The sequence below is a fragment of the Ornithorhynchus anatinus genome, chromosome 2 (genome assembly GCF_004115215.2).
Source record: "Ornithorhynchus anatinus isolate Pmale09 chromosome 2, mOrnAna1.pri.v4, whole genome shotgun sequence".
Classification (NCBI taxonomy): domain Eukaryota; kingdom Metazoa; phylum Chordata; class Mammalia; order Monotremata; family Ornithorhynchidae; genus Ornithorhynchus; species Ornithorhynchus anatinus.
Window position 1 is genome coordinate 165,865,777 of NC_041729.1, and position 26,762 is coordinate 165,892,538.

General features: G+C 50.6%; 1 protein-coding gene across 1 annotated transcript in view; it reads left to right on the forward strand.

Annotated features, from left to right (window-relative positions):
* ST8SIA1 (ST8 alpha-N-acetyl-neuraminide alpha-2,8-sialyltransferase 1) overlaps positions 1–26,762 on the forward strand; it is a 75,109-nt gene that overhangs the window by 19,908 nt on the left and 28,439 nt on the right. Inside the window, exons 2-3 of the mRNA XM_029047321.1 lie at positions 2,980–3,124; positions 21,137–21,246. Of these exons, the coding sequence (XP_028903154.1) occupies positions 2,980–3,124; positions 21,137–21,246 (255 nt within the window). The remainder of the gene's footprint in view (positions 1–2,979; positions 3,125–21,136; positions 21,247–26,762) is intronic.

The window sequence follows — 26,762 nt, forward strand, 5'->3', positions numbered from 1 at the left end:
GGGCCTCAGTTCCCTCATCTGGAAAATGGGGATGAAGACTGGGAGCCCCACATGGGTTAGGGACTGTGTCCATTCCGATTTGTTTGTAACCACTCCAGCGCTTAGTACAGTGCCCAACTCATAGTAAGTGTTTAACAAATACCATAATTATTATTATATATTAAGTGCTTAACAAAAGCAACTGAGTTTCAGGTCTTGCAGGCGTGGTGGGATCAGGGAACAGGGCTCACATAATAATAATGATAATAATAATGTTGGTATTTGTTAAGCGCTCACTATATGCCGAGCACTGTTCTAAGCACTGGGGTAGACACAGGGGAATCAGGTTGTCCCACGTGGGGCTCACAGTCTTAATCCCCATTTTACAGATGAGGGAACTGAGGCACCGAGAAGTTAAGTGACTTGCCCACAGTCACACAGCTGACAAGTGGCCGAGCCGGGATTCGAACCCATGACCTCTGACTCCAAAGCCCGTGCTCTTTCCACTGAGCCACGCTGCTTCTCATCGGGGGTGAACAGTCAGGGACGGCGTCTTATAACTTTTCAGTAAATTAAACCCTTCAGGCGACTGAAGGAAGATCGGCTGGGGCGTGAGGGGCAGCTGTAATTAATTAATTAATTCATTTATTCAATGTATTGAATGCTTACTGTGTGCAGAGCACTGTAATAAGCACTTGGGAGAGTACAGTATTATATGTATTGAGAGAAGCAGCGTGGCTCAGTGGAAAGAGCACGGACTAAGGAGTCAGAGGCCGCGGCTTCTAATTCCCGACTACGTCCCTTGTCAGCTGTGTGACTTTGGGCAAGTCACTTCACTTCTCTGTGCCTCAGTGACCTCGTCTGAAAATGTGGGTGAAGACTGTGAGCCCCACGTGGGACCAACTGATCACCTTGTATCCTCCCCTGCGCTTAGAACAGTGCTTTGCACAATAGTGAGCGCTTAACAAATGCCATCATTTTTTTTTTTTTTACTAGGTGCTTGGGAGGGGATGAAAGAACAATAAACAGACACTTTCCCTGCCCACAACGAGCTCGCAGTCTAGAGGAGGAGACACATGAGTATAAATAAATAAATAAACACAGAACCGACTGTCTCGTATTCTCCCAAGTGATTAGTTTAGTGTTCTGCACGCAGTAGACTGTAAGCTTCTGGAGGTCGGGATCGTTTAGACCGTGAGCCCGTTGCTGGGCGGGGATTGTCTCTATCTGTTGCCAAATTGTACAGTCCAAGCGCTTAGTAATAATAATAATTACGGTATTTTTTAAGCGCTTACTCTGTGCAGAGCACTGTTCTAAGCGCTGGGGTAGATACAGGGTAATCAGCTTGTCACACGTGGGGCTCACATTCTTTTAATCCCCATTTTTACAGATGAGGTAACTGAGGCACAGAGAAGTTAAGTGACTTGCCAAGGTCACACAGCAGACAAGTGGCGGATGCGGAATTAGAACCCATGACCTCGGACTCCCAAGCCCGTCCTCTTTCCACTCAGCCATGCTGCTAGTTAGTTAGTACAGTGCTCTGCACATAGTAAGCGCTCAGTTAATACTATCGAATGAATGAATGAATGACTACTCTGCACATAGTAAGCGCTCAATAAATACAGTTGAATGAATGAATGAATCATATCTGCTGACTCTGTTGTACTCCCCCAAGGGCTTAATACAGTGCTCTGCAGAGAGTTGGCCTCAATCGTTGCTATCCACTGATTGATTATGGATCGACGCGCTGAGCGTCCTGTCTCTTCTCGCTGTTGCGTCTCTCTGTCGCCGCCGACCCCTTTCCCACGTCCTCGCCTTATCCTGGAGCTCCCTCCCCCTCCATAGACGCCCGCCCAACGCCCTCTCCATCTTCAAAGCATTCCCAAGGTCACCGTGCCCTGGCGGATTGAGCCCGGGCCTGGAAGGACCTGGGTTCTAATCCCCGACTCCGCCACTTGTCTGCTGTGTGACCTTGGGTAAGTCACTTCGCGTCTCTGGGCCTCGGTGACCTCATCTGGAAAATGGCGATGAAGACTGTGAGCCCCGCCTGGGACCGTGTCCAACCTGATTAACTCAGATCTGCCCCAGAGCTTAGAGCAATGCTTGACACATAGTAAACACTTACCAAATACCGTCATTATTATGATCATTATTATTATTATTATTATTATTTCCTCCTCCAGGAGGCCTTCCCCGATTAACCCTTCTTTTCCCCAGCTTGCTCTCTCTTCTGCGTCGTCTATAAATCTCAATCTGCGACCTTTGGACACTTGCTACTCTCCCCACCCCAACCCCACAACTCAGATCTTTCAATTACATATTATAAATCACTTATTTATAACCAGCGCGGCTCAGTGGAAAGAGCCCGGGCTTGGGAGTCAGAGGTCACGGGTTTGAATCTCGGCTCGGCCTCTTGTCAGCTGTGTGACCGTGGGCGAGTCACTTCACTTCTCTGGGCCTCAGTTCCCTCATCTGGAAAATGGGGATGAAGACCGTGAGCCTCACTTGGGAAAACCTGATGACCCTGTATCTCCCCCAGCACTTAGAACGGTGCTCTGCACATAGTCAGCGCTTAACTAATACCAAAATTAGTATTATATTAATGTCTGCCTCCCCTTCTAGACTGTCGGCTCGTTGTGGGCACAGGTCCTCTAACTCTGTTAATAATAATAATTGTGGTATTTGTTAAGCGCTTACGGTATGCAGGGCACTGTACTAAGCACTGGGGTAGCTACGAGCAAATCGTGTTGGGCACAGCCCCTGTCCCACCTGGGGTTCACTATCTCAACCCCCCATTTTACAGATGAGGTAACCGAGGCCCAGAGAAGCCAAGTGCCTTGCTCCGGGTCACCCAGCAGACGAGTGGCGGAGCCGGGATTAGAACCCATGACCTCCTGACTCGCGTTGTACGCTCCCGAGCTCCGAGTACGGAGCTCAGCACGTAGTGAGCGCTCAATCAGTACGATTGATTGACGGATTGATGGATCGTTTCCCTCTCAGGAAGCAGCTGGAAGATTGCTGTGACCCGGGCCAGCTCTTTGCTATGACCAAGCTGAATTCTCCTCAGGGGGCCAACCTGTGGTACGACGGAGAATTTCTGTACTCGTTCACCGTGGACAACGAGACCTACTCCCTCTTCCCTCAGGTGAGTAAGGTCCTTGGCCGACGTCGGCCTCCCCGCTTTTTCCCGATTCCACCAGCGGCCTTTAGTGTTGGTATTTGTTGCTATTTGTTAAGCGCTTACATGTGCCGAGCACCGTTCTAAGCGCTGGGGTAGACACAGGGTCGTCAGGTTGTCCCACGAGAGGCTCCCAGTTAATCCCCATTTTACAGATGAGGTCACTGAGGCACAGAGAAGTTAAGTGACTTGCCCACAGTCACACAGCTGACAAGTGGCAGAGCCGGGATAATAATGTTGGTATTTGTTAAGCGCTGACTATGTGCAGAGCACTGTTCTAAGCGCTGGGGGAGATACAGGGTCATCAGGTTGTCCCACGTGAGGCTCACAGTTAATCCCCATTTGACAGATGAGGGAACTGAGGCCCAGAGACGTGAAGTGACTTGCCCACAGTCACCCAGCTGACAAGGGGCAGAGCCGGAATTCGAACCCATGACCTCTGGCTCCCAAGCCCGGGCTCTTTCCACGGAGCCGCGCTGCTTCTCATCTCTTCCCTTGCTGCTTCTCCCTCTCTGCTTTTCCGCTGGATAATTCTGTATTCCGGAAGCCCTCGCTTCGCTCGCGGGGAAAGAGGATGGTGGAATACGGAGTGGTTGTAGTCGCAGGAGAATGAGTAGCAGGAGGAGTTGGAGCAGTGCTTGCTTGTAATAATAATAATGATAATGATGGCATTTGTTAATAATAATAATAATGTTGGTATTTGTTAAGCGCTTACTATGTGCAGAGCACTGTTCTAAGCGCTGGGGGAGACACAGGGGAATCAGGTTGTCCCACGTGGGGCTCACAATCTTAACCCCCATTTTACAGATGAGGTAACCGAGGCCCAGAGAAGTTAAGTGACTTGCCCACAATCACACAGCTGACAAGTGGCAGAGCTGGGATTCAAACTCGTGACCTCTGACTCATGAGTTAAGTTAAGCGCTTAGTGAGTTAAGCGCTCACTATGTGCAAAGTACTCTTCCAAGTGCCTGGGGGAATACAAGGTCATATTTGATGTTTTAATGAAATGTTCATCCCCTCGATTTTATTTATTGCCATTGTTCTTGTCTGTCTGTCTCCCGCGATTAGACTGTAAGTCCGTCTAAGGGCAGGGACGGTCTCTATCTGTTGCCGAATTGTGTCCATTCCAAGCACTTAGTACAGTGCTCTGCACATAGTAAGCGCTCAATAAATATTATTGAATGAACGAATCAGGTTGTCCCACGTGGGCCTCACGGTCTTCATCCCCATTCCAGATGAGGCAACCGAGGCAATGGAGAAATGAGTGACTTGTCCAAAGACGCAGCTGACAAGCGGCGGAGCCGGGATTCGAACCCGCGACCTCTGACTCCCAAGCCTGGCCTCTTTCCACTGAGCCACGCTGCTTACCGTGTGACCAACCACCGTTCTAAGCGCTGAGTAGAAGTGGCTCGGTGGCAAGAGCCTGGGCTTGGGAGTCAGAGGTCGTGGGTTCTAGTCCTGACCGCCACGTACTGGACAAGTCACTTCACTTCTCTGGGCCTCAGTTCCCTCATCTGTCAAATGGGGATGAAGACTGGGAGCCCCACGTGGGACAACCTGATGAACCTGTAGCTCCCCCAGCGCTTAGAAAAGTGCTCGGTACATAGTAAGCGCTTAACGAATAGCAATGTTGTTTTTACTAGTAGCAGTTTAGAGGTCTTGGTAGCAGCAGAAGCAGTGTGGCCTAGTGGATAGAGCCCGCCTCACGTCTGCTGTGTGATCTTAGACGAGTCACTTCACTTTTTTGGGCCTCATCTGGAAAATGGGGATGGCGACCGTGAGCCGCCCCGCGGGAAAGGGACTGTATCCAACCCCGTTTGCTTTTATCTATCCCGGTGCTCACTGCACTCAGGACGGCACCTGGAGAGTTTCCAGTCTTGGAAAGAGCAAGTGGTTTTCAACCTCCGCTCCAAACAAAAACTCCTCACTCTAGGCTTCAAGGCCGTCCATCACCTTGCCCCTTCCTACCTCTCCTCCCTTCTCTCTTTCCACCGCCCACCCCGCCCGCTCCGCTCCTCCGCCGCCCACCTCCTCACCGTCCCCGGGTCTCGCCCATCCCGCCGTCGACCCCCGGGCCGCGTCCTCCCGCGGTCCCGGAACGCCCTCCCTCCTCACCTCCGCCAAACTGATTCTCTTCCCCTCTTCGAAACCCTACTTAAAACTCACCTCCTCCGAGAGGCCTTCCCAGACCGAGCTCCCCTTCTTCCCTCTGCTCCCTCTACCGCCCCCCCTTCGCCTCTCCACAGCTTAACCCTCTTTTCCCCCCATCTCCCTCCGCTCCTCGCCCTCTCCCTTCCCCTCCCCTCGGCACCGTACTCGTCCGCTCGACCGTCTATATTTTCGTCACCCTATTCATTTTGTTAATGAGATGTCCATCGCCTCGATTCTATTTAGTCGCCATCGGTTTTTACGAGACATCCTTCCCCTCGACTCTATCTATCGCCATCGTTCTCGTCCGTCCGTCTCCCCCGATCAGACCGTAAGCCCGTCAAATGGCAGGGACCGTCTCTATCTGTTGCCGACTTGTTCATTCCAAGCGCTTAGAACAGTGCTCTGCACATAGTAAGCGCTCAATAAATACTATTGAATGAATGAATGAAAAGAGCACGGGCTTTGGAGTCAGAGGTCATGAGTTCGACTCCCGGATCTGTCACTCGTCAGCTGTTTGACTATGGGCGAGTCACTTCACTTCTCTGGGCCTCAGTGACCTCATCTGTAAAATGGGGATTAACCGTGAGCCTCACGTGGGACAACCTGATGACCCTGTATCTCCCCAGCGCTTAGAACAGTGCTCGGCACATAGTAAGCGCTTAACAAATACCAACATTATTATTATTACCGGTCTCGGCTCCGGGACGGAGAGTGACGCAGAGGCCTGTCTGTTCCAGTCTTAGCTTGCCCAGTGGCTAGTGAAGGGCAGGCCATCGGCTACATGCCAAAACTCCCCCGTGCTGGGCAGCGGTGGTCCAGGGCGGGGACTCAAGTCGACCGTGCGGAAGGCGGCGATGGTAAACCTCTTCCCGATTTTTCCCAAGAAAACTCTGTGGATCCACTACCAGAAAGATGGCAGATGGAGAGCGGGGCGTTCAGGGTGAGATGTGTCCGTGGTGTCGCTGAAACGACCTGACGGCATAAAACGAGACGAGACCCCCTAGCTTAGTAGACGGTGAGCCCATTATTGGGCAGGGACTGTCTCTATCTGTTGCCAAATTGTACATTCCAAGTGCTTAGTACAGTGCCCTGCACCTAGTAAGCGCTCAATAAATACTATTGAATGAATGAATTATTATTATAGTAGCAATAATAATGATAATAATGGTAGTAAGCCTTCATTTCCTCTTTTCCCGTTCTCATCTGCATTGGCCTGACTTGCTCCCTTTATTCACTCCCCAGCCCTCAGCACTTATTTACATTTTAAAAAACGTATTTATTTAATGTTGCATTGTCCTCTCCCAAGTGCTTCGTCCAGCTCTCCGCACACGTAGGCGCTCAATAAATGCGCTGATTGCTCGACTGATGGATAATGGCACTTATCCGGTTCTTTCTGTGGCAGAACGCTGGGCTAACTCCTGCGCTCGGGAGAATAAAATACGACCGAGTTGATTTCAGAGTTGATTTCGGGTTGAATTACATTTCCTGCCCCCAACGAAGACTGTGATTAAAGAAAGCCCAGCTGAGTATTTTTGGTTAGAATCTGACTCGACAGAAATAAGTGGCTATTTAGAGGAAGTGGCCACATTGGTCTAAAAGAATATCGAAGAGAGAAGTAGTTTAAGAGAGAGGAAAATAGAATTTCTTCTTCAGATCCTATTACGAACCTCTTGAGAGTGATATAGTTTTTTATTCATCTCCCCATTCATTTATTGCTTCAGTTCCACCCTTGCTTCGCTTTATCTCTCCACTCCACTGAGTTTATGTCTGCCTCTCTCCCCAACGTACAAGGAGGGTGTGATTTTTCCTCTGTTACACTGCCCCAAAGCCCCTAGCACAGTGTTCTGCACAGTGTACAAAACTTTTTTATGGTATCTGTTGAGCGTTTACTAAGTGCCAGGCAACGTACTAAGCGCCGGGGTGGATACGAGCTCCTCAGGATGGACGCGGCCCCTGTCCCACGTGAGGCTCACGGTTCTTAATCCCCGTTTTCCAGATGAGGGAACTGAGGCCCGGAGGAGTGAAATGACTTGCCCAAGGTCACAGAGCAGACAAGTGGAGGAGCCGGGAATAGAACCCAGGTCCTTCCGACTCCCAGAGCCCGGACTCTAGCCAAGAGCCAGGCTGTTTCTCAAATTTTGATCGCTCGACTGAGTCGGGAGAGACACGTAAGAAGTCCCAGCTTTGCCGCCAAAGCTGGGTGACATTCCCTGTTCTGATTTTCCCTCTTCCTCTTATCAATCGATCAATCCATCCATCAGTGATACTTCTTATTGAGTGCTTCCTGTGTGAAGAGCACTGGGAAGAGAAGGAGCATGGCCTAGTGGCAAGAGCACGGGCTTGGGAGTCAGAGGTCGTGGGTTCTAATCCCGGATCTGTCACTTGTCAGCTGTGTGATCTTGGGCAAGTCACTTCACTTCTCTGTGCCTCTGTTACCTCATCCGTTAAATGATAATAATAATGTTGGTATTTGTTAAGCGCTTACTATGTGCCGAGCACTGTTCTAAGCGCTGGGGTAGACACAGGGGAATCAGGTTGTCCCCCGTGGGGCTCACAGTCTTAATCCCCATTTTACAGATGAGGTAACTGAGGCACCGAGAAGTTAAGTGACTTGCCCAAAGTCACACAGCTGACGTGGCCGAGCAGGGATTCAAACCCATGACCTCTGACTCCAAAGCCCGTGCTCTTTCCACAGAGCCACACTGCTTCTCTATGCAGATTGAGACTCTGAGTTCCACATGGGACAACCTGATTACCCATTGTTATTATTATTATTATTATTATTGTTGTTATTTCTAAGCGTTGGGGAGAGTCCAATACAATAGAATTGGTAGAGATGATCTCTGCCCACAAGGAGATTACAGTCTAGAGGGGGAGAAAGACATCATTGTAATTGAATTATGGACTTTTACCAAGGAAACAGCATGGCTCAGCAGAAACAGCCCGGGCTTGGGAGTCAGAGGTCATGGGTTCGAATCCCATCTCTGCCACTTGTCAGCTGTGTGACTGTGGGAAAGTGACTTACCTCTCTGTGTCTCAGTGACCTCATCTGTAAAATAGGGGTGAAGACTGTGAGCCTCACGTGGGACAACCTGATTACCCTGTATCTCCCCCAGCGCTTAGCTTTGCACATAGTAAGCACTTAACAAGTACCAACATTATTATTACTCTTACCTTAAATGTTGTGGGACTGAAGTTGGGGTGATTATCATCATAATAATAACTATGGTATTTGTTAAGCGCTTACTATGTGCCAGGCACTGTACTAAGAGCTGGATCGAAGCAAATCGGGTTGGTCACAGTCCCTGTCCCACTTGGGGCCCAAGATCTCAATCCCCATTTTCCAGATGAGAGCCCAGAGAAGTGAGATGACTTGCTCAGGCCACACAGCAGACAAGTGGTGGAGTCGGGATTAGAACCCATGACCTCCTGACTCCCAGGCCCGGGCTCTAGCCACTGCACCACACTGCTTCTCATGTGCTTGAAGGGGAAAAATGCAGAAGCGAGAAGGAGTAGGGGAAATGAGGGCTTAGGTTAGGCCTCTTGGACACGCGATTTTAGGAGGGCTTTGAAGGCGGGGAGACTGGTGATATGAAGAGAGAGGGAGTTCCACTTATTCAATCAAAAGTATTTATTGAGCTCTTACTGTGTGCAGAACACTGAGCAGGATGTGGGCAAGGGGTTGTTGGTGAGATAGATGAGCCTGAAGTACAGTCAGTAGGTTGGACTTAGAGGGGTCAAGTGTGCGGGCCGGGTTGGAGTAGGAAATCAGCAAAGTGTAATAATAATAATAATGATGGTATTTGTTAAGTGCTTACTATGTGCCAAGCACTGTTCTAAGTGCTGGGGGGGATACAAGGTCATCAGGTTGTCCCGCGTGGGGCTCCCCATTTTCCAGATGAGGTAACTGAGGCACAGAGAAGTGAAGTGACTTGCCCCAAGTCACACATCTGACAAACGGCGGAGCCGGAGTTAGAACCCACGACCTCTGACTCCCAAGCCCGGACTCTACCCAGTAAACCGGTACGGTAGAAGAGGATGAGCCGATCGAGTCGAGGACTTTAAAACCTCTGGAAATGAATCTCTTTCTGACACAGAGGCCGATGGGCAACCACCGGAGGTTCTTGAGGAGTGGGGAAACGTGGAGTAAACGACTTTTAGAAAAACGATCCGGGCAGCAGATTGAAGTATGGACTGGAGTGGGGAGAGGCAGGAGGCAGGGAGGTCAGAGAGGAGGCTGGTGTGGTAGTCAAGGCGGCCTAGATAAGCCTTTGGATCAGTGAGCCTCGGTATCGTCACGTCCTCGCTAACCCGTGTCTGTCTGGATTGATGCGAAACTGCTCATCGTGGCCGGCCTTGTAGCCTGCAGGTCGCCCTTACTGCCACGGAATTAAGGAATTGCTTTGGAAGAAATGAGGAGATTGATTTGTCTGTCGATAGGATTGATTATGGTTTTAAAATAGTTGCGTGGAGTTTTCTGTTGTTTACAAAGCCCTTGCCTCCCTTTCTAATAAGCGCTCGTAAGGGCTCTCAGTCCTCACTGTGCTGAGCGTTCTTCAGGATTAACTGTGTTTATTCCCACCGTAGAAAGAGAAACCAAGTTGTCATTGAAGGGTCCTTCCAACTCCGATTCCGTTAGGGGCACGAACAGCTCAACAACCTTGAAGCGGTAGGGAGACTGCTAACATATCAGCCTTGTCTACTGAGACCCAATTCTAGACTTGCCTGCCTAAAATCAAGATATTCAGAAAGTAATTTCCCTCCCTTCCAAATTTCCCCGAGGAACAAGGGAATATTGTTCCACCAATATATTTTATTCTGAAAGTAATCTCCCTGCCTCTCAAATTTCCCAGAGGCAAACCATCAGTCAGTCACTCAACGGTATTCCCACCCAAACCCTGTCCTCCCCCTGACTTTCCCGTCACTGTAGAGAACACCACCTTCCTTCCCGTCTCACAAGCCCGTCACCTTGGCGTTACCCTCTACTCCTCTCTTTCATTCATGCATTCATTCAGTTGCATTTATGGAGTGCTTACTGTGTGCAGAGCACTGTTCTAAGCGCTTGGAAATTACAGTTGGGCAACAGATAGAGACAATCCCTGCCCAACAACGGGCTCACAGTCTAAAAGAGGGGAGACGGACAACAAAACAAAACAAATAGGTATCAACCCATATATTCAACCCATTCTTTCATTCATTATATTTTATTTATTATATTCTATTCATTCTTCTTTATATTCTCTCATTCAGCCCATATATTCAATCTGCCACGAAAACCTGTAGGTTCAACCTTCATAACATTGCTAAAATCGGTTTTTTCCTCTCCATCCAACTGCTATCACATTACTCCAAGCTCTTCTCCTATCCCACCCTGATTACTGTATCAGCCTCCTCCCACTCCTCCCTCCTCCCCTCCCTTCCCCCCACCTCCGCCCTCTGCTCTTCCCCCTTCCCCTCAGCACTGTGCTTATTTGTATATATTATTTATTACCCTGTTTATTTTAGTTAATAAGGTGTATATCTCCCAGATTCTATTTATCATGATGATGCTGTCTTGTTTGGTTTTGTTCTGTTTGGCTTTGCCATCTGTCTCCTCCGTTTAGACTGTGAGCCCGTCGTTGGGCAGGGATTATTTCTGTCTGTTGCCTAATTGTCCCTTCCAAGCGCTTAGTCCAGTGCTCTGCACATAGTAAGCGCTCAATAAATCCTGTTGAATGAATGAATGTCTCTCCCCACTCCAGTCCATAATTCACTCTGCTGCCCAGATCGTTTTCTTACTAAAAATGTGACGTCCACGTCTCCCCCCCGCCAAGACCCTCCAGTGGTTGCCCATCCACCTCCTCATCAAACACGAACTCCTCCCCATCACTTTTAAAGCACTCAGTCCCCCTGCCCCCTTCTACCTCACCTCACTCTTTACCTCCTAATAATAATAATGTCGGTATTTGTTAAGCGCTTACTATGTGCAGAGCACCGTTCTAAGCGCCGGGGTAGATACAGGGTCATCAGATTGTCCCACGTGAGGCTCACAGTTTTAATCCCCATTTTCCAGATGAGGTCACTGAGGCCCAGAGAAGCGAAGTGACTTGCCCACAGTCACACAGCTGACGAGTGGCAGAGCTGGGATTAGAACCCATGACCTCTGACTCCCAAACCCGGGCTCTTTCCACTGAGCCACGCTCCTACAGCCCAGCCCACACAAATCATTCCTCCAATGCCAACCTTGGGCAGGTTTCTGTGCCTCATTTCCCCCACCTGTCAATTGAAGATAAAATATTTGTTCTCCCTCCCGCTTAGACTCCCCAACTACAACTCAGCCCACAAACTTTGCTCCTCTAGTGCCAACCTCCTCCCCGGGCCTCCATCTCACCCGTCTCGCCCCCGACCCCCGGCCCCCGTCCCGCCTCCGGCCCGGAACGTCCTCCCTCCTCAAATCCCACAGACAATGCCTCTCCCCACCTTCAAAGCCTTATTGAAGGCCCACCTCCTCCAAGAAGCCTCCCCTGTCTGCGCCCTCCTTTCCTTTGCTCCCACTCGCAGACTAGAACCCAGGTCCTTCTAACTCCCAGGCCCATACTCTATCCAGAAACAGCATGGTTTAGAGGAAAGAGCCCGGGCTCAGGAGTCAGAGGACGTGGGTTCTAATCCCGACTTCGCCATTTGTCTGCTGTGTGACCTTGGGCAAGTCACTTCACTTCTCTGGGCCTCAGTTCCCTCATCTGGAAAATGGGGATGAAGACTGTGAGCCCCACGTGGGACAACCTGATTACCCCGTATCTACCACAATGCTCAGAACATAATAATAATAATAATGTTGGTATTTGTTGAGCGCTTACTAGGTGCCGAGCACTGTTCTAAGCGCTGGGGTAGAAACAGGGGAATTGGGTTGTCCCCCGTGAGGCTCACAGTCTTCATCCCCATTTTACAGATGAGGTAACTGAGGCACTGAGAAGTTAAGTGACTTGCCCAAAGTCACACAGCTGCTAAGTGGCTGAGCCGGGATTCGAACTCGTGACCTCTGACTCCAAAGCCCGTGCTCTTTCCACTGAGCCACGCTACTTCTCTTACAGTCCTTGGCATAAAGTGAGCACTTAACAAATACCACAATTACTATTATTATTAAGCCACACTGCTTCTCAGCCCTTTCTCCAATCCCAGAAACCTCATTTTTTGTTTTTTTGTATTTTCACTCTCCTGCAATTCAGTTCCTTAAATTTGGAATTAAGAACACACAAATGGTTCATTTATTTGATTTCTCCATCCCGTTTAGTCTTGCATCTGTATCTGGTAGTTCTCATAACTTTCTCTCTGGAGCTGCGTCTCCTTAGCATTCACTGCCTTAACAGACCACTAACTAATAAAGTAAGGACACGTTAAGGAGAAGTAGCGTGGCCTAGCGGATAGAGCACGGGAGTCTGAAGGACCTGGGTTCTAATTCCGACTCTGCGTCTTGTCTGCTCTGTGACCCCGGGCAAGTCACTTCGCTTCTCTGAGCCTCAGTTCCTGATCTGTAAAATGGGAATTAAGATTGTGAGCCCTGTGTGGGACAGGAACTGTGTCCAACCCTTTTATCCTATATCTACCCCAGTGCTTGACACATAGTAAGCACTTAACAAATACCACACTTATTAACCAGTTATTCTTATTATTAGGGACAGGGACTGTATCCAACCTGATTTGCTGGTATAATAACAATAATAATGTTGGTATTTGTTAAGCGCTTACTATGTGCCAAGCACTGTTCCTGGTATAATAACAATAATAATGTTGGTATTTGTTAAGCGCTTACTATGTGCCGAGCACTGTTCTAAGCCCTGGGGTAGACACAGGGGAATCAGGTTGTCCCACGTGGGGCTCGCGGTCTTAATCCCCATTTTACAGATGAGGAAACTGAGGCACCGAGAAACTAAGTGACTTGCCCAAAGTCACACAGCTGACAAGTGGCCGAGCTGGGATCTACCCCAGCGCTTAGTACAGTGCCTGGCGCATAGTGAGCACTTAACAAATGCCATCATCATTATTCTTTTTATTAATGTGAATATAGTATTGAAATAGATGAAACAGCTTCAATTAGTCTTTCAGACTGCCTTCTCTCAGCTTGAAGCATCATCAGTGATATTTATTGAATGCTTAATAATGTTCAGGGCACTGTGCTAAGTGCTCGGGAGAGTAAACTTCAGCAGTCTAAAGGGGGAGTTGTCTCGTCTTATGCCGCCGAGTCGTTTCCGACCCGTAACGACAGCAGGGACACACCTCTCCCGGGACTCCCCGCTCTCCATCCGCCATCCTTCCGCTAATGGATCCGTAGAGTTTTCCCGGGAAAAATCGGGAAGCGGTTGACCACGGCCTCCTTCCGCGTGGTCAACTCGAGTCTCCGCCCCGGACTCTCTCCCGGGCCGCCGCCGCCCGGCACGGGGGAGTTTCGGCTTGTAGCCGACGGCCGGCCCCTCGCTAGCCACCGGGCAAGCTCGGAATGGAACGGACGGGCCTCGGCTTCACTCTCCCTCCCGTAGCCGACACTGGTAGGGGACTGGAAATTCTCCAGGTGCCACCCTGAGAGGGGAGAGGGGGAGTTAGACTTTGATCAAAATGAGTCATTTATAATATATCATTTATATACGTGCGTAAGTGCCGTGGGGAGAAGATCAAATGCTCAAAGGTCACAGATCCAAATACGGAGATGACGCAGAAGGGAGAGGGATCCGGGGAAAAGAAGGCTTTATCGGGAGAAGGCCTCTTGAAGGAGAAGTGACCTTAATAAGGCTTTGAACGTGGAGAGGGCGATGGTCTGGCGGATATGGACGGGGGACGGCCGTCCAGGCCGGGCCGAGGACGCCGGAAAGGGGTCGGCGGCGAGATAGACGAGATGGGGGCCCGGTGAGGAAGCTGACGTTAGAGGAGCGGAGTGTGCGGGTTGGGGTAAGAGATCAGTGAGAGAAGATAGGAGGGGGTGAAGAGATGGAGCGCTTCAAAGCCCGTAGAGTTTCTGTTTGATGTGTATTTTCCGTGGTTACGTCCTCCGTTTCCTTCACCCTATCATCGCCGTCGTTTCCCCTGTTTTCACCCTTCTTATTTTTGTTTTTAATGGTATTTGTTAAGCGCTTACTCTGTGCCAGGCACTGTTCTAAGCCCTGAGGTCACAGAGCACGGGCTTTGGAGTCAGAGGTCATGGGTTCGAATGCCGGCTCGGCCACTTGTCAGCTGTGTGACTGTGGGCAAGCCACTTCACTTCTCAGGGCCTCAGTGACCTCATCTGGAAAATGGGGATGAAGCCTGTGAGCCCCACGTGGGACACCCCGATTCCCCTGTGTCTACCCCAGCGCTTAGAACAGTGCTCTGCACAGAGTAAGCGCTTAACAAATACCAACATTATTATTACCAGCTAATTAGGTTGGACACAGACCCTGTCCCCCATGGGACTCACAATCGGTCTCCATTTTACAGATGAGTTGACTGAGGCCCAGTGAAATGACCTGCCCCAGATCACACAGCGGACAAGTGGCAGAACTGGGATTTGAACTCAGGTCCTCCTGACTCCTAGGCCTGTACTCTATCCACTAGGCCACGCTGCTCTGAGGCAGCCATTCATTCATTCATTCATTCGATCGTATTTATTAAGCTCTTACCTTGTGCAGAGCACTGTACTAAAGTCGTAGTGTGTGGTAGGGGCCTCCCCTATCCAAAGCACTGTACTAAGCGCTGGGAAAGATTCTCAGACGCTACAGGATAGCGGAGTTGGTAGACAGGTTCCCTGCCCACAACTGGAATAAAATCTGGAGGAAACCATATTTTTTATGGTTTCTCTTAAGCCCGACAGTATTTTTTTACGGTATCCCTTAAGCCCAAAAGTCTTGGGGAAAGGGAGAGAGAGCAGTGGGGGAGACCGTCTCATCTGGAGTATTCATTCATAATAATGTCGGTATCTGTTAAGCACTTACTATGTGCAGAGCACTGTTCTAAGCGCCGGGGTAGGTACAGGGTAATCGGGTTGTCCCACGTGAGGCTCCCAGTTCATCCCCATTTTCCAGATGAGGTCACTGAGGCAGAGAGAAGTGAAGTGACCCTCCCAGAGTCACACAGCTGACAAGCGGCAGAGGCGGGAGTCGAACCCATGACCTCTGACTCCGAAGCCCAGGCTCTTGCCACGGAGCCACTTCGTTCATTCAATCATATTTATTGAGCAGAGGGCGATATGGGGTGAAGCTGGGAAAGAAAGTTGGGGGTGGACGGTCAAATTTCCCCCCTATGTATTCACTCCCAGTGCCAAGTGGAAAGAGCATGGGCTTTGGAGTCAGAGGTCATGAGTTCGAATCCCAGATCTGCCATTTGTCAGCTGTGTGACTGTGGGCAAGTCACTTAACTTCTCAGTGCCTCAGTGACCTCATCTGTAAAATGGGGATTAAGACTGTGAGCCCCACGTGGGACAACCTGATGACCCTGTGTCTACCCCAGCGCTTAGAACAGTGCTCTGCACATAGTAAGCGCTTAACAAATATCAACATTATTATTATTATTATTATTAAGTGCTTAGCACTAAGCTCTTAGTACAGTACTTTGCATACGACAAGCGCTCAATAAATATGATCGAGTGAATGCAGTGCTCCTCACACAGTAAGCACATAATACATATCCTTACTACTAAAGAAAGGGGATTAAAGGGATAAATGAGGACATTGGCAATGCTGGGATTACCACCCAGATATCCTGGCTCCCACCTCGGAGAAGCAGTGCAGCGTAGTGGATAGGGCGCGGGCCCGGGAGTCCGAAGGTCACGGGTTCTAATTCCGGCTCCGCCACTTGTCTGCTGGGGGACCCTGGTCAAGTCGCTTCACTTCTCTGGGCCTCAGTCACCTCATCTGGGAAATGGGGATCGAGACCGTGAGCCCCAAGGTGGGACAAGAGACTGCGTCCAACCCGATTTTCTTGCGTCCAGCGCTCAGTACAGCGCCTGGCACATAGTAAGCGCTTAACAAATACCACGATTATTATTATTACTGTTATTCCACCAGGCCACGCTGCTTCCTTGCAGTGTCTTGCGAGGCGATCCTCTCTCGAAATTCACTTCCTCCGAGCCTCTCCTCGCTAGCTTCCTCAGAGTTCTTGTTTTCCCTCCCTTTCCTGGCTGGTTTCTTGCCCCCCGAGGAACGATTCAGTCCCTTCTGCCGTCAGACACACTGACGTCTCCCCCGTTTACGTCACCGCAGCTTGATGGTTTCTTTAATTTCACGCCACCTTCAAAGTCAGATCCGCCCACAGCTCGACCTTCTCTCCGCTGGAGTCGAGTAGAATCCTTAGAGTGATCATTCGTTCACTCCATCGTATTTATTGAGCGCTTACCGTGCGCAGAGCACAGTACTAAGCGCTTGGGAGAGTACAATAGAGCAATAAATAGACACATTCCCTGCCCACAGTTAATTATGGTGCTTGTTAAGCGCTTACTATGTGCTACCATGGTGTAGTGGGTAGAGCCCGGGCCTGGGAGTCAGGTCTGATCCTGGCTCTGCCACTTGTCTGCCGCGTGAACTTGGGCAAGTCACTTCACTTCTCTGGGCCTCAGTTCCCTCATCTGTAAAATGGGGAGGAAGACTGTGAGCCCTACGTGGGACGATCTGATCACCCTGTGTCTACCCCAGCGCTTAGAACAGCGCTTGGCACATAGTAAGCGCTTAACAAATACCAACATTATTATTATTATTTACAAGTACCGCAATTATTATTCTAAGCACCGGGGTAGATACAAGGTAGTCAGGTTGGACACGGTCCCTGTCCCACACGAGGCTCACACTCTTAATCCCCATTTTACAGAGGAGGGACTAAGGCACGGGGAAGTGAGATGACTTGCCTGGGGTCACACAGCAGACAAGTGGGAGAGCCGGAATTCGAACCCGGGTCCTTCCGACTCCCAGGCCCGTTCTCTACCCACCGGGCCATGCTAAGGGAGGGTGTTCCAGGTCGTAGACGGGATGTGGGCGAGGGGTCGGCCGCGAGATAGAGGAGATGGAGGACAGTGAGCAGGTTGGCATTAGAGGAGGGGGACGGGGAGAGTTGTCAGAGGATTGCATCCAGTTGTCGTCCTGGAGACGTTCAAACTACTTGGTGACTTGGATTTTTCCCTAGGCGTAAAATCAATCCTAGCTCAAGGAAATTGATTTATAGCAAGGGCGCATTCGTTCATTTAATAATGTCTATTGAAAGCTTACCGTGTGCAGAGCACTGGCCTAAACGCTTGGGAGAGGACAATACGACAATAAACAGACACATTCCCGGCCCACAACCAGTTCACGGTCTAGAAAGGGGGAGACGTTCACAGAAATAAATAAATAAATGAGGGATCTGGACAGAAATGGTGTGGGACTGGGAGGGGGGATGAAGAAAGGGAGAGAGTCAGGGGGACGCAGAAGGGAGTGGGAGAAGAGGAAAGGGGGAGCTTAATCAGGGAAGGCCTCCTGGAGGTGATGGGCCTTCAATAAGGCTTTGAAGGAGGGATGAGAAAGTGTTGGATTTGAGGAGGGAGGGCTTGTGGTGGGATTCGTTGTGGGATTCATCCAGATTAATGTTGAATCTGTATTATTATTGTAACTATTATTTGCAGTAATGGGAGCAGCAGCGGTAGTAATAATCGATCAATCATATTTATTGGAGGAGCAGCGCGGCTCAGTGGAAAGAGCACCGGATTGGGAGTCAGAGGTCATGGGTTCGAATCCCAGATCTGCCACTTGTCAGCTGTGTGACCGTGGGCAAATCACTTAACTTCTCTCGGCCTCAGTTCCCTCACTTGTAAAATGGGGATGAACACTGTGAGCCTCATGTGGGACAACCTAATTTCCCTGTATCTCCCCCAGCGCTTAGAACAGTGCTCTGCACATAGTAAGCGCTTAATAAATACCAGCATTATTATATTTATTGAGCTCTTACTGTGTGCAGAGCACTGTACTGAGCACTTGGGAGGGTACAATGCAACAAGACACATTCCCTGCCCACAGTGAGCTTGCAGTCTAATGTGGGAGATAGAGAATAATAGTGATGGTATTTGTTAAGCGCTTACTATGTGCTAAGCACAGTTCTAAGCGCTGGGGGGTGGGGAGAATACAAGGTGATCAGGTAAGCAGCGTGGCTCAGTGGAAAGAGCACGGGCTGTGGAGTCAGAGGTCATGGGTTCGAATCCCAGCTCTGCCACTTGTCAGCTGTGTGACTGTGGGCAAGTCACTTCACTTCTCTGTGCCTCAGGGACCTCATCTGTAAAATGGGGATTAAGACTGTGAGCCCCACGTGGGACAATCTGATTCCCCTGTGTCTACCCCCGCACTTAGAACAGTGCTCTGCACAGAGTAAGCGCTTAACAAATACCAACATTATTGTCCCACGTGGGGCTCAAAGTCTCAATCCCCATTTTACAGACGAGGGCACTGAGGTCCAGAGAAGTGAAGCGTCTTGCCCAAGAGCACACCGCAGACAAATGGCGGAGCCGGGATTAGAACCCACGACCTCTGAATCCCAAGCCCGGGCTCTTGCCACTGAGCCGCGCCGCTTCTCATAGAGATCTGTATATTTCTAGCACTTGGCGAGGCAGGGGGGTGAATAAAGGGAGAGAGTCATTCATTCATTCAATAGTATTTATTGAGCGCTTACTATGGGCAGAGCACCGTACTAAGCGCTTGAGGGTGACGCAAAAGGGAGTAGGAGGAGAGGAAAGGAGGGCGCAGTCAGGGAAGGCTTCTAGGAGGAGATGGGCCTTCAACGAGGCTTGGAATGGGGGAAGAGTCATTGTCAGTTTTGAGGAGGGAGGGCCTTCCGGGCCAGAGGCGGGACGTGGGCGAGAGGTCGGCGGCCAGATAGGCGAGATGGAGGTTCAGTGAGTGGGTTGGCACTAGAGGAGCGAAGTGTGCGGGCTGGGCTGGAGTGAGGAGAGTGGCAAGGTGAGTTGGAAGGGGGCAAGGCGAATGGCTGCTTTATCGCCGATAGGAAGGAGTCTGTGTTTGATACGGAGGTGGACGGGCAACCACTGGAGGTTCTTGAGGGGTGGGGAGACGGGGACTGAACGGTTTCGTAGAAAAATGAACCGGGCAGGAGAGACAAGTATGCACTGGAGAGGAGAGAGACGGGAGGCTGGGAGGTCAGCAAGGAGGCCGCTACAGTCATCAAGGCGGAATAGGAGACATGATTGGATCGGTAGTGAAAAGACTCCGGGCTTGGGAGTCAGAGGTCCCGGGTTCTAATCCCGGCTCCGCCACTTGTCTGCTGTGTGACCTCGGACAAGTCACTTCAGTTCTCTGGGCCTCAGGGGCCTCATCTGAAAAATGGGGATTGAGACTGTGAGCCCCACGTGGGACAACCTGATCGTCTTGGATAATAATAATAATGTTGGTATTTGTTAAGCACTTCCTATGTGCAGAGCACTGTTCTAAGCGCTGGGGGAGATAAAGGGTGATCAGGTTGTCCCACGTGAGGCTCACAGTCTTCATCCCCATTTTACAGATGAGGAAACTGAGGCCCAGAGAAGTGAAGTGACTTGCCCACAGTCACACAGCTGACAAGTGGCAGAGCCGGGAATCAAACCCATGACCTCTGACTCCCAAGCCCGAGCTCTTTCCACTGAGCCACGCTGCTTCTCTACCCCAGCGCTTAGAACAGTGTTTGGCCCATAGTAAGTGCTTAACAAATACCATGATTATTATCGTCATTACGAAGAGGAAAGGGAAGATTTCAGCGATGTTGTGAAGGTTGAAGCGACAGGATTTAGCGAGGGATCGAACGTGTGATTCCAATGAAAGCGAGGAGTCGAGGATGACGCCAAGATTATGGGCTTGTGAGAGAGGAAGGATGGTGGAGCCGGCAACGGTGATGGGAGAGTCAGGGGGAGGACGGGATTTGGGGGGGAAGATAAGGAGCTCGGTTTGGGATACGTTAAGCCGGAGGTGACGGGAGGACAGCCAAGTAGAGATGTCTTTTGAGGCAAGAGGAAAAGCCAGACTGCAGAGAGGGAGAGAGACGGGGGCCGGAGAGGGAGATGTGGGAATCATCCACGTAGAGGTGAATGTCGAAGCCGCGGGAGCGAACGGGTTCTCCGAGGGAGCGGGTGGAGATGGAGACGAGAAGGGGACCCGGAACCGAGCCTCGGGGGACCCCCACGGTGACGGGGTGGGAGGCGGAGGAGGAGCCCCCCGAGAAGGAGCGGCCAGAGAGAGCCAGGAGAGGACAGTGTGAGTGTAGCCAAGGTCGGATAATTTAATTAATCCTACTGCTACTATTACTCCTCCTCCTCCTTTTAGTTCAGCGGGCAAATGTCTTCCGTGTTCAGTTCCGACAGGACAGTTCGCATGCTACGCAGCGACACGGCTTCGGGCTTCTAGGATTCTCGGAAATAGATTGGACGAGCTCATCTCTGCCCCGGCAGACTGAAAGCCTCTGCGAGAAGCAGCCTGGCACAGTGGAGCGAGCCCGAAACGGGAAGGTCGTGGGTTCTAATCCCGGCTCCTCCACTTGCCTGTGGTGACCTTGGGCAGGTCTGGGCCTCGGTTACCTCGTCTCTAAAATGGGGATGAAGACCGTGAGCCGCACGTGGGACAGGGACCGCGTCCAACCCGATTTGCTCGTGTCCACCCCGGCGCTTAGTACGGTGCCCGTTACAGAGGCACCGTACTATCGTTGTTTCCGTCTCTCTCCTTTTTCTTTCCCTTCCTTCGCCAACGTCCTCTTCCTCCCCGATCCCTCTCCGACCGAGTTCCTCGGGAGCGAGCTGTTGGAGACGAGGAGCGTGTGTGCGTATTTGTGTGCTTGTGTAAGGGTGAGGGCTCGTCAATGAAAACCTGCCTTGTTTTCCGTTGCTAGGCAACGCCCTTCAAGCTGCCATTGAAGAAATGTTCCGTGGTGGGAAACGGCGGGATTCTGAAGAAGAGTGGCTGCGGCAGACAGATCGACGAGGCCAATTTTGTCATGAGGTAAGAGCCTTCACAGTCGGGGGCGGAGGCATCGGGGGGCTCTTCCCTCTTTCTCTCCTTGCCACGAGCCCCGGGCTCCTTCACGCCATGGGCTTGGGATGGATTAGCTGCCACGTGCCTCAAACCGAATCGGGACGCGGGGAGGGACAAGATGGGGCCCTCCTTCCGTCCTCGGCTTTGTGGTTGGCTTGGAAATCGGTGGCGCTTCAGGCTGAGGAGGAAGAGGACGGTGTCTCACAGTGGTACAGTACTACGTACTGAGGGTCGGCTGACTGCGGTAGTTATTATTAATGATGATGATAATGGAATTTGTTAAGCGCTTGCTATGTGCCGGGCACGTGCTGGGATACAAGCAAATCGGGTTGGACGCAGTCCCTGTCCCACCTGGGGCTCCCAGTCTTCACCCCCATTTTGCGGATGAGGGAACTGAGGCCCAGAGAAGTGAAGCGACTCGCCCGAGGTCACCCAGCAGACAGGTGGCGGAGCCGGTTTCGATGCTATCGATGCCTGTCTACTTGTTTTGTTGTCGGCCCCCCCGCCCTCGACCGTGAGCCCGTTGTTGGGTAGGGATTGTCTCTGTTGCCGAATTCTACTTTCCAAGCCTTAGTACAGCGCTGTGCACACAGTAAGCGCTCAGTAAATACGATTGGATAAATGAATAAATGAATGAATGAATGAACCCACGGCCTTCTGACTCCCAGCCCCGGGCTCTATCCACTAGGCTATGCTGGAGTCTTAAGAATAATAATAATAATAATGTTGGTATTTATTAAGCGCTTACTGCGTGCAGAGAGAGCACTGTTCTAAGCGCTGGGGTAGATACAGGGGAATGAGGTTGTCCCACGTGAGGCTCACAGTCTTCACCCCCATTTTACAAATGTAAATATAATGTAATCTTAATCGTGCTATTTGTTAGAGAAGCAGCGTGGCTCAGTGGCAAGAGCCCGGGCTTGGGAGTCAGAGGTCATGGATTCTAATCCCGGCTCTGCCGCTTGTCAGCTGTGTGACTTTGGGCAACTCCCTTGACTTCTCTGTGCCTCAGTTCCCTCATCTGTAAAATGGGGATTAAGACTGTGAGCCCCTCCTGGGACAACCTGATCACCTTGTATCCCCCAGCGCTTAGAAAAGTGCTTTGCACATAGTAAGCGCTTAACAAGTACCATCATTATTATTATTATTGACCAGCTGGAATTAGAACCCAGGTCCTTTCCCCTAGGTCACACTGCTTCTCAATCGAGTAATAACTATTTAAAATAAAATAAAAACCCAAAAAACTTGTTCAGATTTACCGAGTCAGGGTGAGTTGGGTTTGTATCTCTCCATTCCGGGCGACAGGCATCGATGATGTGCTTGGAAGCGGATAAGACAACCAGTATCCCTCTGATGGCAGTCCTAGCACAGAAGGAATATCCGGAAGGGGGATGCGCTCGATGGGAATATTTGCGGATGTTCACGGGACCTCTGGAAGCTGCTGGGCATCTTCTCCGGGGCGATCGTTACCCTCCCTCTGGCTCCAGAGCCGTGTCCCCCTCCCGCGTCCCGGCCAACACGGGGCTCCGAGCCGAGGAACTCGGCAGCCGGAGTCGAGGAAGAGGGAGAGAGGCTGGGCCCTCAAAAGCGTGGCTTAGTGGCGAGAGCCCGGGCTTGGGAGGCAGAGGACATGGGTTCTAATTCCGGCTCCACCACTTGTCTTCTGTGCGGCTTGGGGCAAGTCACTTCGCTTCTCTGGGCCTCAGTTCCCTCATCTGTCAAATGGGGATGAAGACTGTGAGCCCCACATGGGACAACCTGATGACTTTATATCTCCCCCAGTGCTTAGAACGGTGCTTGGCACATAGTAAGCACTTAACAAATGCCAACATTATTATTATTATTATTATTAAAATGAAAATGTCGGGTGGAGCGGCGTCTGGTGTCGTAGCCAAACTGAGACCGGCCAACCTTTTTACTGTGCCTCGATCTCGTCTATCTTGCCGCCGACCTCTCGCCCACGACCGACCTCGGGCCTTCATTTCCTACAGATTCTCCCCGTCTTCAAAGCCTAATTGAAGGCCCATCTCCTCCCAGAGGCCTTCCCCGATTACGCCCTCCTTTCCCCTTCCCCCCCTCCCTTCTGCGTCGCCCCGACTCGCTCCCTTTCTTCATCCCCCCCCTCCCAGCCCCACACCGCTCATGTCCATCTCTGTCATTTATTCATTTCTATTCATGTCCGTCTCCCCCTCTAGACTGTCAGCTCGCTGTGGGCAGGGAATGGATCTATTCTGTTGTTCTATCATCCTCACGCAAGCATTTGGTCCAGTGCCCTGCGCACAGTAAGGGCTCGTTAAGTACAATCGACTGACTCACTGACCTCCGGACTGTCCCCTTGCCATGAAAGACAGTCAACGACCCTTCTATAGCCGGCGGAAAGATCCGAGAAGTCACACCATCCAACCCCACTCCCCTTCCACGGGAAGCGGCGTGGCCCAGCGGAAAGAGCCCGGGCTTGGGAGTCAGAGGTCATGGGTTCTAATGCCGCCTCCTCCACTTATCAGCTGGGTGACTTTGGGCAAGTTACTTAACTTCTCTGTGCCTCAGTGACCTCATCTGTAAAATGAGGATGAAAACTGTGAGCCCCACGTGGGACAACCTGATCACTTTGTTTCCCCCAGTGCTTAGAACAGGGCTTTGCACATAGTAACCGCTTAACAAATACCACCATTTATTTATTTATTTTTTAGTTTATTCCTCCCCCGGTCTTCCCGGGATCAGACATCAGATCCCGGAAGCAACGAACCGACTCTGTCCCTGGTGAATCCCCTCGGGATCCACCGATACAGCCCAGGATCACTTCCCTCCAACAAGAAGCAGCGTGGCTCGGTGGAAAGAGCCCGGGCTTGGGAGTCAGAGATCATGGGTTCAAATTCCGGCTCGGCCCCTTGTCAGCTGTGTGACTTTGGGCAAGTCACTTCACTTCTCTGGGCCTCAGTGACCTCATCTGTCAAATGGGGATGAAGACCGTGAGCCCCACGTGGGACCACCTGATCACCTTGTATCCTCCCCAGTGCTTAGAAGAGTGCTTTGCACATAGTAAGCTCTTAACAAATGCCAACATTAATTAACAAGGTTCTCCTGGGCAAAGATCACACCGGGCCCCCTCTTTGAATAATATATATATATTGTGTATATGTATATTGTACATATAGATGTACACATCTATATGTAAATATATTTATATATTTAGACATTATTTTTATATTTGTATATTATATATTAAATATATGTACATATATAGAGATCTCAAATCCATCGAGTTGTTTCCGATTTGTAGTGACTTTGTGGGCGTATTTTCTCCAGGCCATCCTATCTTCCGCCGTAATCCGTAACCTCTCTAACGGTTCTTCCGTTATTAAGGTTAGGGACTCTCTCCATCTGGCTTCTGGGCTGCCTCTTCCTCGTTTTCCCTGGACTTTTCCTAGCATTAGCGTCTTCTCCGGAGAATTAGCCCTCCTGATGAAAATATGCTTATCTAAATCTAGTCATTTGGCCTTCTAAAGATCACATTGGCTTAATTGGTTCCTGAAGCCATTTCTTTGTTTTTGAGCGGGTGTTTGCTAAAGACTTCTCCAACACCACATTTCAAAAGAATCCATGAATACCCTGGTTTTATTAGAGCTCTTTTATTCCCGGCACACGCCATGCATTGCCATATTTATTGAACGCTTACTGCGTGCAGAGCGCTGTACTACTAATAATGATGGCATTGTTAAGTGCTTTACCATGTGCCAAGCACTGTTTTAAGCACTGGGGTAGATACAAGGTGATCAGGTTGTCCCACGTGGGGCTCACAGTCTTCATCCCCGTTTTCCAGATAAGGTAACCGAGGCACAGAGAAATGAAGCGACTCGCCCGAGGTCACACAGCAGACAAGTGCGGAGCCGGAATTAGAACCCACGACCTCTGACTCCCAAGCCCGGGCTCTTTCCGCTGAGCCTCGCTGCTTCTCCCGCATCACTTAGCTCATTTAGGCGCTCACAACAACCCTTCACAGTAGGAAGAAAGGCAGCTATTATTATCCCCTTTTTGCAGACGAGGAAACTGAGGTCCACAGTGGTCAAGTGACTTGACCACGGTCACACACCCGGCCGGTACTCGAATCCAGGTTCTCAGGCTTCCAAGTGGGCTTTGGGCTGTTCCATCACGCTGCCTCTTCTCAGTGTTCGCTGGTGCCAGCCGCTGTTCTGCCCACAACGCCCAGTACAGTGTCTGGCACGTAGTGAGCGCTTAGCAAATACCATAATTATTATGATGAAAATTGCAGTGGCAGTAGAAGGAGTTGAGGAGAGGCAGGGAGGAGGAGTCATTCAAGTCCATCGGGAAGGAACCCCAGGGGAAGAACCCTTGTCTGTCTCCCCCTATTAATAATAATAATAATAATGTTGATATTTGTTAAGCGCTTACTATGTGCAGAGCACTGTTCTAAGCACTGGGGGAGATACGGGGTCATCAGGTCGTCCCACATGAGGCTCACAGTTAATCTCCATTTACAGATGAGGTAACTGAGGCACAGAGAAATTAAGCGACTTGCCCACAGTCACACAGCTGACAAGTGGCAGAGCTGGGAGTCGAACTCATGACCTCGGGCAGGGACCGTCTCTATCTGTTACCGATATGTCCATTCCAAGCGCTTAGTACAGTGCTCTGCGCATAGTAAGGGCTCAATAAATACTATTGAATGAATGAATGAATGACCCTTGAGGAAACCAGAACGTTTGTGGTCATCAACTGGCCCGAGTCCGTCTCCTAATGGCCCCGTGTGACCTTGGACAAGTCACTTCTCGGTGCCTCGGTTCCCTCATCTGTAAAATGGGGATTGAGACGGTGAACCCCACGTGGGACGGGGACTGTATCCGACCCGATTGGCTTGTCTCCACCCCAGCGCTTAGGACAGTGCCTGGCTCATAGTAAGCGCTTAATACCATTATTAATGACTGGGAGTGCGGAGGAGCCAGAGAAGGGGATTGATATCAATCAATCAGTGGTATTTAATAATAATAATAATAATAATGTTGGTATCTGTTAAGCGCTTACTATGTGCAGAGCACTGTTCTAAGCGCTGGGGTAGATTCAGGGTAATCCAGTTGTCCCACGTGAGGCTCACAGTCTTAATCCTCATTTTCCAGATGAGGTGAGGCCCAGAGAAGCGAAGTGACTTGCCCACAGTCACACAGCTGACAAGGGGCAGAGCCGGGATTCGAACCCATGACCTCTGACTCCCAAGCCCGGGCTCTTTCCACTGAGCCACGCTGCTTCTCTATCGAGCGCTTACTCGGTGCAGAGCACTGGCCTGAGCTCTCGGGAGAGCACAGTCCAACAGAATTAGCCGTCACGTCCCCTGCTCCCAGCGAGCCGACGATCCAGAGGCAGAAACCTTGGTATTTGTTTCCCCCCCGTTAGACCGTCAGCTCGCTGTGGGCAGGGAATGTGTCTCTCCCAAGCGCTCAGTCCAGTGTTTTGGACACAGTAAGCACTCAATA